At 49.0% G+C, this 18,143-nt stretch overlaps 1 protein-coding gene across 2 annotated transcripts in view; it reads right to left on the reverse strand.

Annotated features, from left to right (window-relative positions):
- Window positions 1-7,379, reverse strand: part of IGF1R (insulin like growth factor 1 receptor) — a 180,797-nt gene extending 173,418 nt beyond the window's left edge. The window contains exon 1 of one of the 2 annotated variants that reach the window (XM_035554764.1): window positions 6,693-7,379. In XM_035554764.1, the coding sequence (XP_035410657.1) occupies window positions 6,693-6,786 (94 nt within the window). In that variant the 5' untranslated portion in view covers window positions 6,787-7,379. The remainder of the gene's footprint in view (window positions 1-6,692) is intronic. The other variant, XM_035554765.2, reaches the window with a different exon arrangement.
- Between the last annotated feature and the right edge of the window lie 10,764 nt (window positions 7,380-18,143).

Here is an 18,143-nt window from a genome sequence, read left to right on the forward strand (position 1 = left end):
AACCAGAGGCAGCATCCCACCAGGCATCAGGGAAAGCCTCCTAGCACCCTGCCAGAGCACCTCGCACCAACCAGAGCAGCTCTACCAAGAAGGAGCAGCTAAAATAACACGATGTGACCCTACCCTACCTTACCTCACACAGCCACCGGCAGACCCTTTGAGCAGCTGTGCTTACTGAAGCTTCCTCCCGTAAACACTCTCCACGTTTCAGGAGAAAAGCGTACACAACTAAACACACCCTGAGCACCTGGGCACTCCCTGCCGCTTCATCTCATCTGTCTTAAAGAACCGCCACTGCAACGCCAGCTGAGGATGATGATGTACTTTACTTGAGACTCACGCTCAGCTGCAGTTACCTGCTCTGTTCCAGCAGGAACAAATGGAGGAGATGCTTCAAACAGCATATTATCCCAGCTCTAATTTATGCATGCTCCCTCTTACCATCGCGTCGTTTATTTTAAACCTGTCAGATATACTTGTAATGTAGCATCATGAATAATTTAAAAAGTAATCTGTATAAACCGAGTTTATAAACTTAGCAGTAGGTGCAGTGCCTTTCATTCAGACAGGCTGCACTCTGAGAGAGTACAAGGCATCTCCGACTGCTTCGGCGTGCATTCATTTCATGAACGTCACAAAATTCATCCTTACTTCCTCCAATCAAACCCTCTGCTATTTGAAAACTGTTGTGCAAGCCGCCAGCTTAAGTGAGCAGAGCACTAATTCGAGAATCGTTCATATCGAAGGAAAAACTACAAAGCTCCTGGAAACAATCAGCGAAAGCGATCCGCCACCCGATCTGCTGCAGCAGCAAAGAAAAAAAAACCACACACCACACAGCATGTAGAGTTTGCCTCTATCATTAGGGGCTCCGACATTTTCTGCATATCCCTGCCCCATTTTGACACCGCTCCCCTCCACGGCGAGGAGGGATGCGCAGCCAAGAGCTCCCCAAAAAGCCCACCTGCTAGGAGAAAGTGTTTTGACCAGAGCTGATGCTCACACTTCCAAGCAAACAGCGCTATCTTTACAGCGTGTAATGGCACCAATAACAGGTCTGCAGATAACGCTCTCCCTGACTGGTCACGGAGCTATTTCAATAACTCGCGCTTTGCTGGCAGCGCATAGGAAATGAACTCCTTGCATCACTGGACTTGCCCAAAAACCACCTTCACCTACTAACTACTTATCAACAAGATCTCCCACAAAAGCACGACACATACCTAGTTTGTATACCATTGCAGCAAAGCACACACAAGTACAGAGCACCAATTTCCTGCTTAAGAATTCTTTTATTTGTATGATGTACACTTCTTTTTTTCCCCGAAGTCCACAGCACAGAGTAAGTTCTGAAAGCTCTACCTGGTTACTGCTTCTCTTCAGTGACAATTTTAATGTGAACCTTTTTTTTTTCCTCCAAATTGTTATTAAAATAACTTGGTGTTGCTACGAAAGCACACGCTTGCTGTTCTACCAAAATATTTTTAAGTGGATTTAGAGGAACAATCTTCCTCCTCCATTGGGGGTGAGATCTCGTCTAGCTGGGTAGGTCAAGGAACACGGTCACCTTGAAAAACCATCTGTGGAGTCACCGAAACAGAGAAGCCTACCTCTGCTCACACCACCAAGTTCACAAAGAAAGGAAAAAAAGTTGTAGATAACGTGCGAGTCTGGATACTTCAAAACAAATAAAACAATACTATATGAAAATACACGAGTCAGATGCAAATTGAACTGTTAAATACAGTAATAATATTCCTTGTCAATTCTGCTTTTCAGCAAATTTTAAATCATCTTGTCTTAAAAAACACGACAGCCACTACCCCCATTTAATAAGTTAATCAGTGCCTTGAAAGAAATCCTAAAGGAGCTGTGTATACTTGGCATTTGCAAAGGTTAAAACGAAAAACTTTTAATGATAAACGCAAGTTAAACCTTTACAATCCACCACCACGCTAACACCCGTTTTGCAGGAATGCATCTCGGTAATTAATGGATAAGCCGAACTGCCACCAAACTCCGTTAGCAAAAGCTACAAGCCCTGCACAAAGGCAGCAGAGCCCATTTTTTACTTTGAGGGATAGGTACGGCTCTGTTTGCAGAGCGCAGAAATATGTGAATGAACATTGTATGTTGCTAATCACTTGCCTGTCCTCAGACAGTTCTGGACACAAAAAAAGACAAATATAGTACTACAGAAATCAGTCCAGATTGTACCTGTCATGACTTGGCTAAGAGGGAAAAAAAAAAAAGACAGGCTGGCTAACAACCACAAATGTGTCTTCATCAACTACTGCTTGTTGAGTTCTGGTTTTGTACAATACAACAATTTTCAAACTCTTATTTTTAAAGTGGTTTTCATAAATCATAAACACTAATCCAACTAACCTACACAAAGGAGCTGTCTATACAATTTACAGTGATAGAAAAATTATACGTCAAATATATCAAAATACCAGAACAGTAGTTCTACCTTTCAAACACATCACTGCGCTCCCAAAGCCTTTCTGAAAGCAGAGCTCTGAAGAGCTCCATCACCTCCTAAGCCCATAAACCTTCAAAGCTCCGCTTTGCCAGAAAAACCTGAAATGAAGTGAAGCTACCTATCTGCAACAACTCTAATTACGAGAACCTCAAGATAATTTTAAACAAAAAAAAAAAAGCTGCAGTTTGAGTAAACTTAAGCAACATGCATGATACCTGAGAACTGCAAGTTACCCACTCCTATGCACAGGCACACATACATACATGAAAACAGCTGCTGCTTCAGAAGAACATCACATTTCCAAACGTGAAAGCTGTAAATAAATCCTTTTTTGAATTTTAGAGATTTTTTTTTTCTTTTTCATAAACCAAAGTTCAGAGAACACTTTCCAGAGCTACCATTGCTTTTCAGTTACCACCTTTTCAAAAAAAAAAAGAAAAGGAAAATAATCTTGATAAAATTCATTAATTTCACTATAACCATTCCAGGGAAACCATCTTTTTTTTTTTTTTTAAGTAATTTAATCCAGTACATTTTGTAAGTTATGAACTTTACGACCATCACAGATGATGGTGAGGTAGGCAAGTTGTTTCTATGCAGGATCACAGAGCCAACACCAGGTTTGCTGTGCACATTATTCCTCTCTGGAGGTTCAGGACCATCAGCAAACTTCTCCACGACACAGTCAGTGGCAGCTCACAACTCACACCCATGTGAAAATCTCCTCCGAGATTTCCTTAGCAAGTGCCAGACTAGCAGAGAACTCAACATGATTTGAAACAACTTTTCCCAAGGTAACGTATACTGGCACAGATTAATTATTTACCAATTAAGACAGATTCAGAAATCGTTACACGGAAATTCCTCACCACTAGATTCACGCATGCATTTCCAGATGAAGACAACAGTGTCACTGGAGTTGGGTTTTACATATACACCAGGCTTAGTTTGAAGGAAAAACTGACCAGGGAAAACCTAACTGAAATTAACGCAGTGATTTATCAAATATGGGAGATCTCCTTAGGAAAGCCAACAAATCACGCCTGCTGTTGTGCTGAAGTAAAACTAACGGAGCCATCCTGCTCTCCACGTGCCCTTCCTTGCCTCACTTCTAACACGCGAGGAGCATCGCTCTCCTGGGGCCGGCTCGGCGATGCAACGTGTGATGGGTTCCCTCCTTCCACACCCAGCCCTCCGCTTCCTCATGTTCTCAAGGCCTTTTGCCCGACACGGGCTAAGTCGCTGCCGTTTCCTAACCCGCTGGTTTCTGAGTCACACGAGCCTTTGCTCCAGTTCTGGTACCGAAACGCCTGCAAAGCAGCGCCTCGAGCAGCGCAAGCCAAGCGCCGCCGTCCCGTCCGCGGCCTCGGATCGTCGGAGACACCGACGGCTCTCCTCCCGCCGGTGGCACCGGTTCCTTCGGCGCTCTGGCGTTTCTATTTGCAACCTCAATTACAGAAGGGATTAACCAACTCCCATTTGCCAGCATTCGCTAACCACTAGGTGTCTGTGAAAACGCTGATGTGAAAGCGAGGTGTGTGCAATGCTGGCACTCGGGAGGTCAGGAGGGCTTTTTCTAAGCAACCTGGGAGAGGGATTGAACATACAACACGAGCTACCGCTTGTTAACATCGGGAATGTGAAATACAGCCTGGATACGCAAGCAAACGCTCATGGCTAAGACGAGCAGATCCATCAGGGTACCTATCAGTCTGAAGCACGGTGTTACCCAAAACAGCTCACTCCACATGCTTAACCCACTCCCTTCCAGGCACTCCCTTTACACACGTACGCTACGTGGGACAGAAAACCCAAACCCCATCGTGCTTAAGGTACAAAAGGCAGCAAACTCCGAGGTTCAGCTGCTTCATCCCAGGGGTGGGCTGAAGAGGCGGTCTCCAGCAGCACACCAAATGCCCTGTTACACCGGCACACACTTCACCGCGCTGAAGGGCCTTTTTGTTTTTATTTTTGTGCTGTTCTAACAAAAACCTCAGCAAATTCTTAGCGCTTTTTAACAACCGGTTTTGAACCAGAAGCTTACCACTGAGGCTACCTGCATTTTCAAGAGTTTTCTGTCATTTAACCATGAGCAGATTTTATATAATTTAGCATTAAAGAGATGGGCTTCCCCCCTCCTGTTGTAACTCCTTTGTATTCCTATTTAGGAATGCCTTGCTTGTTTGACCGAAAATGGAAGTGCCTTTTAGCTATGACACAGTATATATGAAAAACAAATAAAAATTAAGATTAATCTTCCTTCCACTATTGTGGGGAGAGAGAAGAATATGAAGAGATGCAAAACATCTGCTCTGGAGATCATTTTTCCCCCTAACAGCAAAATTCTTTCAGCAATAACTCGTGAAAACAAAGGCTATTAAACTGTAAACTACAAAGACGATCGATTAGAGGCAGTATTCAGCTAAGACAAGTTTTTCAGCATATCTCCCCATATTTAAATGCCTAGATCAGAAGAAGGAGATATTTCATTTGGGAGGTTCTTAACTGGGTCATTTTAGCTGAACGGTAACTGCAAACACTTGAGTGGACTGGAAGCTGATATCCCAACCTACCATTTCTGCCTCACTTTATTGCAAGAGTTGGGCAAACGTGTTTATTTGAAGGTGTTCTGGGCCAGGTAAGAAAACCCCCGTAAGCGCACATCCGAGCAGTTTACCGGCACACCAGACCTCCTCCTCCTCTCCTGCTTTCTCCGTGCTACCCGATCCTTTTCAAGCCCTTCCCTGAAGAAGGGCACTAGGGTTTTGTTTTCAAACCCAAACATTAATCTTCCCTCTTGAAAACAGCCCTGGCCAACAAGTTCAACGCGTGGAAGTAGGACTGCAGCTCTCCAGCCCGAGCTGGCCCTGCCACCACAACGCGAAAGCCTAAGCTGGGCCTTAATTTGCAAGGAGTTAATTGGCATTCGCTGCCTAATGAAACACAGTATTACTCAACACACGTTACAGGCTCCATCTATGCGCTTCTTGCTCAAACACTGAGGTTTTTTTAGCCTCCTTGTCAGTGCATCCAAAGAACTTGCTTCTCTTTTCATCCTGAAACTACTACTTTTAGCAAAGCCTCTGCAGCTCCCACATTCTTTACCCTTACGCTTAAAATGGAGAAAATTGATCTCTCCCTTCCATCAACGCCTATCTTTTGTGCGAGCGAGGCACACAAGAACAGCTCGAAGAACACGCCGAAAAACACACAGCGGAAGAATTAAAGCATCCAGACGCAGGAAAAGCACCAACCCTGCCTCTGCAGACGGAGAGAGGCGCTGAAGGAGATGGAGCAGCTCTTAAAATGGTTGGGCTCCAGGGCACGCTTCCCATCTCCCTGCCTGCAGAGAGATGGTCCAGAAAACCTTGGGGAGGCCCACTCCGTGCGTGGGGAGCCCCAAACCCACCGTGAGCCCTGCACAGCGATGGTCAGAGCCTCAGGGCCCACAGGACCCCTCTCCCTTTGCACCCCACGGGCACGCCACAACCTCGGCGGCTTTGGAGAGCGGGGAAACGAAGCGGGGGGCTCTGGAGCCGCGATGCATCGAGCTGCAAACGTGCTATAAAAGCGAGAAACCAAAGCCAGCCGGGCTGCGACTTCCAGACCGCCGTAACCCCACACTAAGGGGCGAGAGCCCTCCTCAGCAGCGGCGAGGAGAGGCACGGCCAGGAATTCTTCCAGGAATTCCTCACCCGCCGCGGCAGGTTACTCTCGCTCTTGACAAAGCTCAAGCTCCTTCCATGTGGGAAAGGCAGGCGCAGCCCTTCCCCGCCCGCCTGTGTTTACTACGCAGCTCGCAGCCCCGCCGGGCCCAGCACCGCGCTGCCGGGGCCGGGCTGGGGGGCACCGGAGCTCCCCCGGGCCAGGGGCTGCGGCAGGGACGGGAGGGAGAAGCCAAGCCCCGGGTCGTTGGCCGTGCCCGAGGAGCTGGGGCGAAACGGCTGAGGGAAGGGAGCGGGAGCCCCTCGCAGCCGAGCCCCCCCAGCCGGAGCCCCTCACACAACGGCGCGGCCCCTCGCACGCAGCCCCCGGCCCCTCACCGACGCCTTCACCCACCCCAGCCCCTCACACGCCCCCCATAGCCCCTCACGCGGCCCCCCCAGCCCCCCATGGCCCCTCACACACACACCCCGGTCCCCCCACGTCCGCCCCCAGCCCCTCGCACACCACCGGCCCCCCGGCCCCCCCCCAGCCCCATACTCACTTTCCCCATTTGTCGGCCCCAGACCAAGCGCGGCGAGGACGAGCAGAAACCCCCAGAAGACGGCGAGGGACCCTCCTCCAGCGCCAGACTTCATTCCTCTTTTTTTAATTGGACAAAATCCCCCTTTCCGAAAATTCTTTTAAAAAAAATAAAGTCCCAAATTGTTCGCTCCCCCCCACCCCCCACCCCGCCACCCTCACCCCCCCCCTCCTCGTTCTCTAAAAATAACGAAGGAGCCAAAAGGGGGGCGAGCAGCGGGGCAGGATAAATAAATCCACGTTGCCTCAAGAAATGGAAAACAAACAAGGCAAAAAAATAAAAAAACGAGAAGCGAGGAGCCCCTCTCGGAGCGGAGGGCGGCGAGGTCCCGGGGTGGTGTTGATCTTCCGGAGGCTCCGCGGGGCGCTGAGGGCGACGAGGAGGGGGCACGGGGGGAGCCCCGGGGCGCCGCTGTCCGGGCTGGGGGCTCCGGGGCCGGGGGCTCCGGGGGGCTCCGAGGCTGAAGGCTCCGGGGCCGGGGGGCTCCGGGGCCGGTTCCCCTCAGCGCTGGCCGCGGCCGCTCGTCGTGCAGGGGAGCGGCGGGCGGGAGGCGCGGCGGGGCCGGCGCTCTGCATCTTCAACCTCCATTTTCCGACACCGCACACGGAGGCAGCAGCAGCAGCAACAGCAGCAGCCACACACACACACACACACCGAAAACAGACGGGGGGGGGGGGGGGGTGCCCCAGACAAGCCGGTTACAAAACAACAGCGGCGGCCCCGGGGTCTCCGCGACGAAAGGGAGTGGGGGGGGGGGGGGTGCCCTGGTGGGATCCCCGCGGCCCGGCGGAGGGGTGGAAAAAAATTAAAATTTAAAAAAAAGAAAGAAAAAAAAGCAACACGCAGCCACCCCCCACCCACCCCCCCCCGCACACGCACACGCACACACACACACAACAGCACCGCCACACAAGTCCGGCTGGCTGCAGAAATGCGGAATCGGGGAGGAAAATGAATTAAAAAGGCTTCCCCCTACTCCTCCTCTTCCTCTCCTCGGCGCCGCTGCCGCAGGGCTCCTTCGCTCTCCCCCCAGAAATAAAAAATAAAAAACACAAGGGAAAAAAAAAATATATAATAATAATTAAGGCAAGGCAGCCCCCGGCCGCCCTCGCACACAAAGCGGCGGCGAGCGGAGCGGAGCGGCTCAGCACCCCGCCTCCTGCCCCCGCCGCTCTCCGGCTCGCCGCCCCGCGGGCCGCCCTGCCATCGCGCCGGGGGCGGGCGGGGGGCGGGCGGGCGGGGGGGGCCGGGCGGCGACGGCGACGACGACAACAACAACAACAACAGAGAGCACCCGGCCCGGGCGTACTCCCTGCGCTTTTTTTTCCCCCTTTTTCCTTTTTTTTTTCCCCTTATTTTCCGCTTTTTCTCCCCTTTTTTCCCTTTCTTTATTTTCCTTTTTTTTCCTTTCTTTTTTCCTTTTTTCCTTTCTTTTTTCCTTTTTTCTTTTTTTTTTTTCCTTTTTTTTTCCTCCTTTTTCCCTCCCCCCCTCCCTTTTTCCCTCCTCCTCTGGGTGTGCGCACGCCGCAAACCTCCCCCCCCACCCCCCTAACGCTGCCCAGCCGCGGGCAGGGGGCCGGGGGAAGGCGCGGGGGCGCGCACGGGGGCGCGCCGCGGGGCGAGGCGGCGCGGTTCGCTGAAGGTCAGAGCGCAGGAGCTGGGTGCGGAGGGGCTGCGATGCCCTGGGGGGGGGATACGGAGATGGAGGGGGGGGGGAGAACGGGATGCCGGGGGGAGGCTCCGCTGCTCCTCCCAATTAATGCGCTCGCAGCGCTGTGCCGCCGCGTCTGGCTGTCTGTCTGGCTGTCTGCACCCCTCCCTCCTCCTCCTCCTCTTCCTCCTCCTCCTCTTCCTCCTCCTCCTCCTCCCCGCTGGCCGCCTCCGCCCGCCGCAGTCAGCGCTGGTAAACAACAGCCCCGGCGCCGCTCCGCCGCCGCTTCTCCCCTCTGCGGCCGCGCGGGGACGGGGAGCGCGCTCCCGCCCCTCCCCGGGCGCGCGCCTCGCAGAGCGCGCGCGCGCTCCCGCGCCCCTCGCCCAGGCGGCGGCGCGCGGGGCGGGGCGGGGCGGGTGCGCCCCGAGGCTGGCGCTCGGCGCGGTTCGGATGCGTTCGGCTCCGTTCGGGTCCGCTCGGGTCGGTTCGGATCCGTTCGGCTCCGCTCGGCAGCGGCCACGTGCCGTCGCCTCCCTGGGCCGCGCCCGGGTGCTTCAAGGCCTGGGTGAAAGGGGGGCGGGAAGGCCTCGGTGCCCGGCAGCCTCACCGTTACTGAGGCGTTTTCTCCGTCCCTGGGGGGGCATTTTTGCCATCACTGGGGTATTTTCATCATCTTCACCAGCACTGTGGGGCCGGACACCGAGCGCCCTTTCTGAGACTGTTAGGGCATTGGTGTGGCGTAAATTGTGTCATTTGTAGGGAAATGTATTGTTAGGGCAGACCTGAAGTGGGAATCAGGTGTCTATCATTCATCATCCTGCTGTCATAAAGAATGTTTATGGCTGTGAAATAGCCGTTCTTCCGTTATTTTGGTGAATAGGGCAAGCAGTGGACAAGCACCTTGTACTAGGTGCTGTACAAGCAGAGAACAAAAGATGCGCTGTGCCCCCAAAGAGCTTACGGTCTCACAGACACAGCCCTACAGGTGTTGTAACACAATTTGGTTCTGGAATCTGGAATCTATCTATTAAAAAATAAATAAAAAGCACCAACAACAGTCCAGCATTGGATGGGAAGCACCGCAGTGCCCTCCAGCCTCCCAGGCTGCCAATCTGAAATTCATAATTGGGAATTATTTGGCCAGAGCCTGCCGGGACACCTGTGCCCAATGTGCTTTGGGGTGCACAGGAGGAAACCCTTTTTCTGCGATGACTGCAGCACCACACTTGTGTCAGGTTGGGCAGAAATCCAGTCAGCTTTGCTCACCTGGTCACACGTTGGGCTGCTTGTGATGCCAGCCATGCACACACGCACGCTCAGCTTCGGCACACACTTTAAATCGGGTTCTCCCCTATGCCATCCTCCTCCTCCAAAAGTGGTCCTGCTATTTTCAACAGAAATAAAATCGTGATTTTTCAGCACATACAGCTGCAGCATGGGCATATCTTTGAGATGAAAACCTCAAGCAAACTGCGCTACACGTGCAATGTGCAAAATTAAAGAGCTATAACTTGGGCAAAATAAAGATAATTTCTATGGTAATGTGCAAAGGTACTTCATGATGAAATCAATTTCCTTGTAAACGCTGTGTGCCCCTGCTTTTATCTATAGACCTGCTCAAAGGAGGTTGATAGGAATGGTGCGAAGTTTTTATTTACTGGGAGTCCAGAGCTGAACAACACACAGGTCATAAATGCCACTTGAACAGCTTGAGTCTGTCTTTGGACCAAGAAGCGATTAAAAATGTTTTGTTGGAACTTCATCACGAGAAAGTAAATCTGCCTGGGTATAAACATACCTGGCTCAAAAAGGAGATGTTTCGGCAATTCACTGGGGTCCTGATCCTTGGCAGTGTCTCCTCCGTGAGGCCACTAATAATAAAAAAATAAATAAATGCAATGCGTGCTGTCCAACATATATTTTGTGTCTACATTCATGTAAAGTCTTTTCTTCCTTTTGTTTCACACGTGAAGTCTAAACTGTAATTTTCAACAGCAGAAGAAATGATTTTCTCCTGACGCGTCCTTCCCTGACGGTAGGAAACGACTTTCCCCTGCGTCCCATCTCTTCCGCACTCGTTTCTCCTCTCCGTTTGCGCTGGGCTTCGTGCCTCCCCTTCTTCCACTGCTAGTTTATGGTGCTTGAGACAGACAGATGGACAGAGTGGAGCACATGACTGCACGCACACACACACGTTTTTCCCTCTGGAGAGCGATGCAGAATGCCACCAGCATACCTGCGTGCTGTTTAAAACGCCGCTTAAGTGGAAACTTCAGGAAGTGTGGCAGTGGGGATGAAACAGCGCGGTTAAAACAGCCGCTGACCCTGGTGTCTCAAAACACATATCTGCCCAAGGCAAATATCCTAATACTCAGCCATATTTTAATTTTAACAGCAGCCTCACCGCTGCTTTCTGGGGCCACCACTGGGGAGAAAGAGGCCTCACTATTTTCCCTGCCTCAGTGCTCGTACTCCTCATAGGCCTGGCTAGACTTTATTTTGGCTTGTGCACCACTTTCGGGGCAGGCTGACCTCTTTACCAGACGCTAGCTTGTTGTAACCTGTAAGCATCCAACGTCCTGTTTTACGGGCGCAAGGGAGTCATCGATGTTTCTCCTCCCGCCCTCTCTGTCGGCATTGTCTCTGCAGGACAAATTTCGGCAGCCACCGAGTGCTGCCCCTGTGCCTGTGTCTGCATGTACACCACCTCCTTTTCTCCAGGGGCTCACCATTTTGCTGACTGACCATCTTCAGGCTCTGTTTTGGGATGAACAGCGTTGTTGTGGGCAGGTGCGTTGCATGCAGCCCCCATTTTTTCCTTATTTTCCACTTTGGAGTTGCATCAAGCACCAATGACCTCCACAGGCTTTTGTCTGTAGGAAAATGCCCAGCCTCTGAGAACAAGGATGATGTACAGAGCACACAGGGACAGATGCTGTGGTCCCCGGGGGCGGGTCTGTAGAGCCTCTCCATCCACTGGTCATCTTTTCCCCATCTGCAGCAGGGGGCAGGATTTGGGAAGATGCCACCATCCATGGCAGCAGCAAGAGGGCTGTGCGGTCCCTGCAGCTGCAGGAAGCAACGTCTTCAACACATGGGGGAAAAACCTGGGTATCTGTGAAGTGTGCAAGACTTAAATACCAGGGCACTGATCTGAGAGACCCACACGAAGCACACTTCTCTGGCTCTGGGTGATTTCTAATTCTCCTGGCCCTGATAACGGCTGTAAACAGCGGCTCAAAATTGGTCCCTCCCGGAGCAAATGAAAAGCAGAAGGGAAGGAAGGGCACTGCTATCACTTCTTTCCCATACACCTCCCTCCTTCAGACAAAGAAGTATGCAGTTACATGGACGATTTAGGGGCAGCAGCCGAGCAGGAATAACTCTAAAATTCATGTTTTAATAACAACAACAGCAATAAGCACACAACAGCATTTATAACCCTAGTTACAGGCCTGGGATATCATATCCATAGCAACTGCAGCAAGTGCTGGATGCTGTATATTTAGAGTTCCCGTGCACCTGCCTAAAATAGCCGCCGATAAATTATGCTGATGTTTGTGCCTTTCTGACAGCGTTCAATCGGCAAAACCACGCCGAGCCTTCACGATGGGAATCTCGCTGTCGTACCAAACGTCCACAGGCTCATGCTCGCCTCCCCTTTTGCATCTCCGAACGTGATGAACGAGACCAAGGAGCCACCTCGGCGGCGAGCGCGGCAGCGAGCGGTAGGTGCAGGGCAGCGGCTGCCGCCTGCTCCAAGCATTAATGCATTGACTTCATAAACTGTTGGGAGTAATTAGGGCACTCTCCTGCTCCCGTCGCGGGCGGTGGCAACGTGGACGTTAATGGCGTGTGCATGACGAGCTTACAGAGAGGTAACCAGAGGCTGCGGGGTGTTGGAGCAGGCGGCTGCTCTGCGTTGGAGGTTGCTGCAGAGTCAAAGGGTCAATCGCCTGCCCGTAACTGCGGCTCGTGAGCATCTACCAACCATCTGTTGCTTATTGTTGTGCTTATTCCATTTCGTAACACAAACTCCCAAAGTGCTTATAACAGCGTTATTTGCGTTATTAACTCTTTCTAAGAGATATATTTTAATATTTTCTTACAGGCAAGAATGCCACCAACTGAATCGGGAGCGGGATCAGAGCTCCACTCGATGCAAAGGGCAGAAAGGATCACCCCCTGTCCCATCCCATGCTCGCTGCACTGAGCATGGTGGGTTTCCACATGGCACACGCTGGATGTACAGGACCCCAACAGAGCATCCTCCTGAGGTTGTTTTTAACCTCAGGTATACAATCATTTATTTAAAATAGGCTTCAAAATAAACTTCTTGTTTCTCTGTGCATTTGCAGTTGATTGAGGTGGATGTAGGAAAAATAAGGTTATTTGTTCTAGTTTAACACAACACGTAATAGAACCCAAAATAAAGTCAATGGTGGCCTAAATTGGGGACTGGAACTATTCATTGATACCAAATCTTTGATAGAGTCCAATGCAGAATAAAAAGACCTAAACATTACATGCACATTATGCATATAACAATATATATTTTTATTCAAGTTTCAAGTATTTTAATGACATGCAAGCATCAAAACTCCTTCAGGTGTAATGATATCCAAACTATCTTGCACTCCCAAGAAGAAAGAAAAATATTTTTGTTCTGTTGCATCTTTTATTCAAGAAGATTAGGGAAAAACACAGCCTTAAAAGTAATAAATTGGATCTCCAGCATAAAGAGCAAAAAATGTCTCCAGAAGTTGCTGAAGAAAAAGAAAAACCTGATGCTGTTTTGGCTGGAATAGAAATTCTGCCCTTCTGTAAAAGACAGGATGGGCCTGCTTTATTTCTTTTTGTTTATTTGTTTGTTTCTAAAGAGATTATCATTAGCTTTGGGGGTAAAATAAAGCACAACTGTGAAAGGCTGCATATACATTTAATAATATTAAAATGCTTTAAAGCCATCGGAACATATTTCCAGGTGGGTTGGGAATGTGTAAATATTAGCACATTCTGAAGTCTGGTTTTAAAAGGCCCTTTAAACTCAGTAGGTCTTGACATCAGTTTTCCCCTAATTCACCCTGCGTTAGTTACCGTGCAACCACCACATATTTTAAAATGGGTGCCTCACACAGGTTCAATGGCAGCAGCAGGAATATTGATCTGAAGGCGGAGGACAAGGAAAGAAGGTTGTTAATCACAAGCAGCTTGGGAAAGCAATTTCTAACCAGTCTTTTCCAGGCCATGCCAAACACAAGAAACTCCACTATTCCTTTAGGAGCCGGCTTTCCACCGGCGCCTGGCTGCTCTCCTCCTTTGTCCTGTTCCTCTGTCCTTATTCTTTGCACCACATACCAGCAGTCAGAGTGGGCGCGATGCCCACGTTGCAAAGTGAGGACGTCCTACTTAATACTGTGTTTAGAAAACTACTGTACTTCAAAAAGTCAATGGTACAGAAGGCCTTGGCTTGTGTTTTGACAAAATGGACTTGAACCAGAAATACCGACTTCAAATGTTTTCAGACTTTAGGTCAAATCAGAATATTGGATACAAATCTAATGCTGTTTTTTTGTTTAGAATTTAGAAAGAATTAAAACTTTTTTTTTAATGTGAGAGCTCCAAGATTATTTCTTTTATTGCAGTCTTAGTTTTCTCTTTTTGTAGTTCTACTACCTACAAACAACTCGCTAATAATACATGTGTTATGTGACCAGAATGGCTCCGTAAAAGAGAAATTACTCAACGAAAGGACTTTGAATCTCAGTTGTTTAAATCCCGGTTGCCAGCAGATTATAACCCCAACAGAGACAAACTGTCTCCTTCACATAATGCTTTTGTTAACTCCTCTGTATTCAACGCCACGTGGATACATTCAAGCTACTGCTTTTTTCTGGATGGACTCCTCCAGCCCTGTCTGTGCTTCCATTCTGCCCCTGGAGACTGCCACCGCCAAAATTCAGTCCAAATGGGGAAAATGTAGCATAGCAGCTGTTGGGACCAGCCATCAAATAGCAGGTATGCAAACAGTATACCTTCCCTAGTGACTACAGAGCATTTATTGCTACCAGTTAACAAGTATCCTGGGCAATTAAAATATTCACTCAAACATTTTGGACAAACCAAACAAAGCATTTCCCCTAATATCTCCCCTCATTTTCTTCTCTTGGAGCGTTTCTAACCCAAAACCAGTATTCGTGCCAATGAACTGGGGGAACACTGAGAATTTGTCCTTCAGCATCGTGTGAGCTTCTGGATTTGTTCTGTGAGAGAGAGTTGTCATTTGCCTGGAAGTTCCCATAGTGAATTTATTGGTCTTCTGACGTTCCTGGCGCCAGGTCTGCATTCCCATAAAACAAGCCAGAAGAAACTTTGGAAACAGAACCTTTATAGTATCCACATATTGGGCCATATTCAACTCCAAAGTCAGCAGGTGCAACTCCCATTGATTTCAGTGGGAATTCTGTCTGCTTACGCTGGAGCTGAACTTGGTCCATAGTATCTGGGCATCTTTCCCAAAAACTCTCTTCACTGAATGCGGGGAATGAACCAAAGCTTAATACACTTCTCCGCTGTCCCTCAGAAAGGAATCCGTCTGTCTTTTCAAGAGATTGCAGGGAAAAAAAAATACCTGCTGGTCTTGCACAGCTGCCTTTGCAGTTGAGCCCCAGTGTGAGCATCCGAAATGTTCTCATGGACTCGTGCTTGCCCTTGTTTCAAGATTGTCTGTCTGAGATCACCTTTTTTTTTTTTTTTTGAGGTTTTAAAGAAGGTTTTAAATTCATTTAGTCTCCTTTTTTTTTTTTTTTTTTTTATGGCAGGGTTATTTGGTATGCAATGATTTTTAAACATCACTGAAAAAAAACTTCTAATGCAAATAATGTGAGAAAGAATCTTCCTGAAAAGGAAACTGATTTTGTCGGAAGAAATGCTCTTTCTGCTAAGTCATCTTGCACAGGAAAACACACAGTTGCATTAGATAATATTCTACTGAAATCCCTCAGAGGGAAGGGAAAACTCTTAGGTACATTTTTACGACCCTCACTCTTTAGGGTGTGTCACTGAAGCTGAGCATATGTTAAGTGCGTTCTTAAATCAGACACTTTTGAACAAGATCTTACATAACTGTATCTTCATACCAGAGGATTTGCATTTTGTAGTATTTGCTACAGAAAGTGCAGCTGAATTTAAATAGTATTATAATCTCCAGGCAAAGTCGTGTGTGCGTTAAGGCATGGGATCCCAATTTGTCACCAAAATCTGGTGAGACCAGATTGTTCAGAGGAATGTCCATCATCGTAGGCCAGGATCTTATCGGGGAAGGCTGCTCTCACAGGACTTTGGCATAGATTAGTTCACGTAAATTTGAGAAAACTGCTGGGTGAGACATGAGGATGTCTGGCGGCTTTCCCCATGTTCTAGGTAACCGAGATGGGGCCACACTGTCACCTGCTCAAGTCAAGCTGTCAAAATGCCCTGCTGACCATTCAGTCACACCATACTCACCGTCAAACCTGCCTTTGCAAATCCTCTTCTAGGCTTCTGGTTGGTGTAAGCCCACCCATGTGTGGTTTTGGAGTGCTGTTTTCACTTTCCAACGCTCAAAATTGCAGGCCTTTCCCTGAGGAGGCAGCACAGGCCGTGCTGGTGGGAAGGACAGAGGCCTGGCCGGAGCACAGGGACGTTCAAGCCATCTCCTTCCTCCCTTCCCTTCCTCCTAGGTGGTGGCCTTCCCTTTGCTCCACTCACAGCAGCAGCTATTACTCACAAATCAAACATCATCATGCCATAATTGTGGTATCTCTTAAGCAGCTCTTAATCTTTTGTAGGTGGACTCCTCAGAGCAGGTTTCTGGCGTAATAGTGGCTTTGCAGTGTCAAGGATCAAGAAGTGCGCAGAAGTGCCTTGGTGCTGCATCCCTGCCCGGTGTGCTGAGAGGAACCACTGCATGGGATGGATTGGTTTGAGCAGGCATGAAGATTTCTGCAACGTGCCTTCCTACAAGGAGCCAGCCAGCAGGGCTGTGTCATTCAGCAGTGCCACTCTCCACATCGTGCACCTTCCAAATACCACCTGACTGATAAAAAAATACCAAACTCACAACTTCTCACACAAAGACAAGAAGAACCATGAACACAATGCCCAGAAAAAAAGTGTTATGTTTTCTGAGTAAAAAGATGAAGCAGTCGCTGCTAGGAGGTGTGGTCCACAAAGGAGCCTTTTTTTCTTTTTCAGCCATTTTACACTGTTTTTCCACTACACCATTCTGCATCAGTTCAAGCCAAAGATTTTCCTTGCTGGAAATACCTGTGCAGAGCCTGGCATGAGGACAGAAGCATCTTATAAATCACTGTGAGAGCCATCTTCTGATCTGACCAGGTCTGAAGTACCTCAAGAAGAGACTTAGAAAAACATCAGCTGTCAGGAGAGCATCTTTGCTCTCGAAGAACCTGCACAGTCACCTTTTTTTCCTGGATCCCACACATTAATCCCAGCATCAAAACACCAAAGCCCCTGGCCCCACTGCCTGCCGCATCCCCGTGGAGCACAGCACGAGCCTCTGTGGCTGCAGCCACCATACAGTCATTTTATCACATGTACTGTAATATTGTCCCTTGTAAAACCTAACGCTCTCGAGTAGGCATAGTAAACTGAAGACAATCAAGATCTTAAAGGGTAATATGCTTTTATGTGTTTAGCAGCTTATGGCACTATATAACTTCAGAGCCCAAATGCAGCAGTGGCCTCTCCAAATCACACTATTAATATCATATAATGAGTAGTGCTGCTACTCTTGGATTCTGGCACACCAGAGGATAATTTCTAGTACTTCTAGTCCCCAGTAAAAATGTTATCCACAGTGCGTGTGCTTGGCTTATGCTGGGCAGCACAGCTCAGGACTGCAGTGGTGTCTCTGTGATTGAGGGGGAGTTTTCAACACTGTTGCTGGTGTAACCAGAGATGGGAACTTGGCTTTTTGCTGCCCAGGAATTAGCTCAATTGCAGTAGAAGAGAAAATTTCAACTGCAGAATAAAGGTTCTTTGTACTCAGAACCTCCCTAGGATTTTTCCTCTGAGAACCAGACCTCCTCCCCTCTTTTGCCCCAAGTCAGGCCACGAAGCCTCTCCAGCATTAGTGTGACCTGGCACATCTCTACATATCAAGCGAGGCTTAGCGCTTTGTACCTGACCCTCTCAAAATAGTCAGTGGTTCTGACAACTTCTTTTCCGTCTGCCCCAAGGAGAGAGCTCCTGGAAGTCAGCTTGTGCAGACTCACACAGGGGATAACGCAGAAATGGTGGGAGCTATCTTGCAGTGCAGCCAACAGCCCTTTCCCCACTGAACATAGACGTGGGGGATGCTCCTCTCTGCTCGGTCATTCAGCGCTTCTACAGCCTCTGGAGTTTTGGAAGCGAGGGTCCAGAGAGCAGAACAAGTCTCCATCTTCCCATCTGCTCCCTAAGAATAGCTTGAAATGAAGATTAAAAGCTGCCTCGCCTTTGGGCTTTGCTTTCCTCCGCCTCTCTGCAGGAGTCGCAGGAGCATCACACCAAGTGCAGCCTGCTGCTCTACACAAGCCTTCACAGCTGACCACTGTTTTGTGCATCCTGAAATCTCCTCTGAGACATCACATGCAGGTGCTTGTAAAAGGACTCACTGAAATCAACCACACATCCACCCCCACCCCCCCCAAAAAAAAAAAACCTCACTAATTGAGGGCAAGACCAAATTCAGCTTGAATTACTCAAACACTTTTATA

The sequence above is a fragment of the Cygnus atratus genome, chromosome 11 (genome assembly GCF_013377495.2).
Source record: "Cygnus atratus isolate AKBS03 ecotype Queensland, Australia chromosome 11, CAtr_DNAZoo_HiC_assembly, whole genome shotgun sequence".
NCBI lineage: Eukaryota > Metazoa > Chordata > Aves > Anseriformes > Anatidae > Cygnus > Cygnus atratus.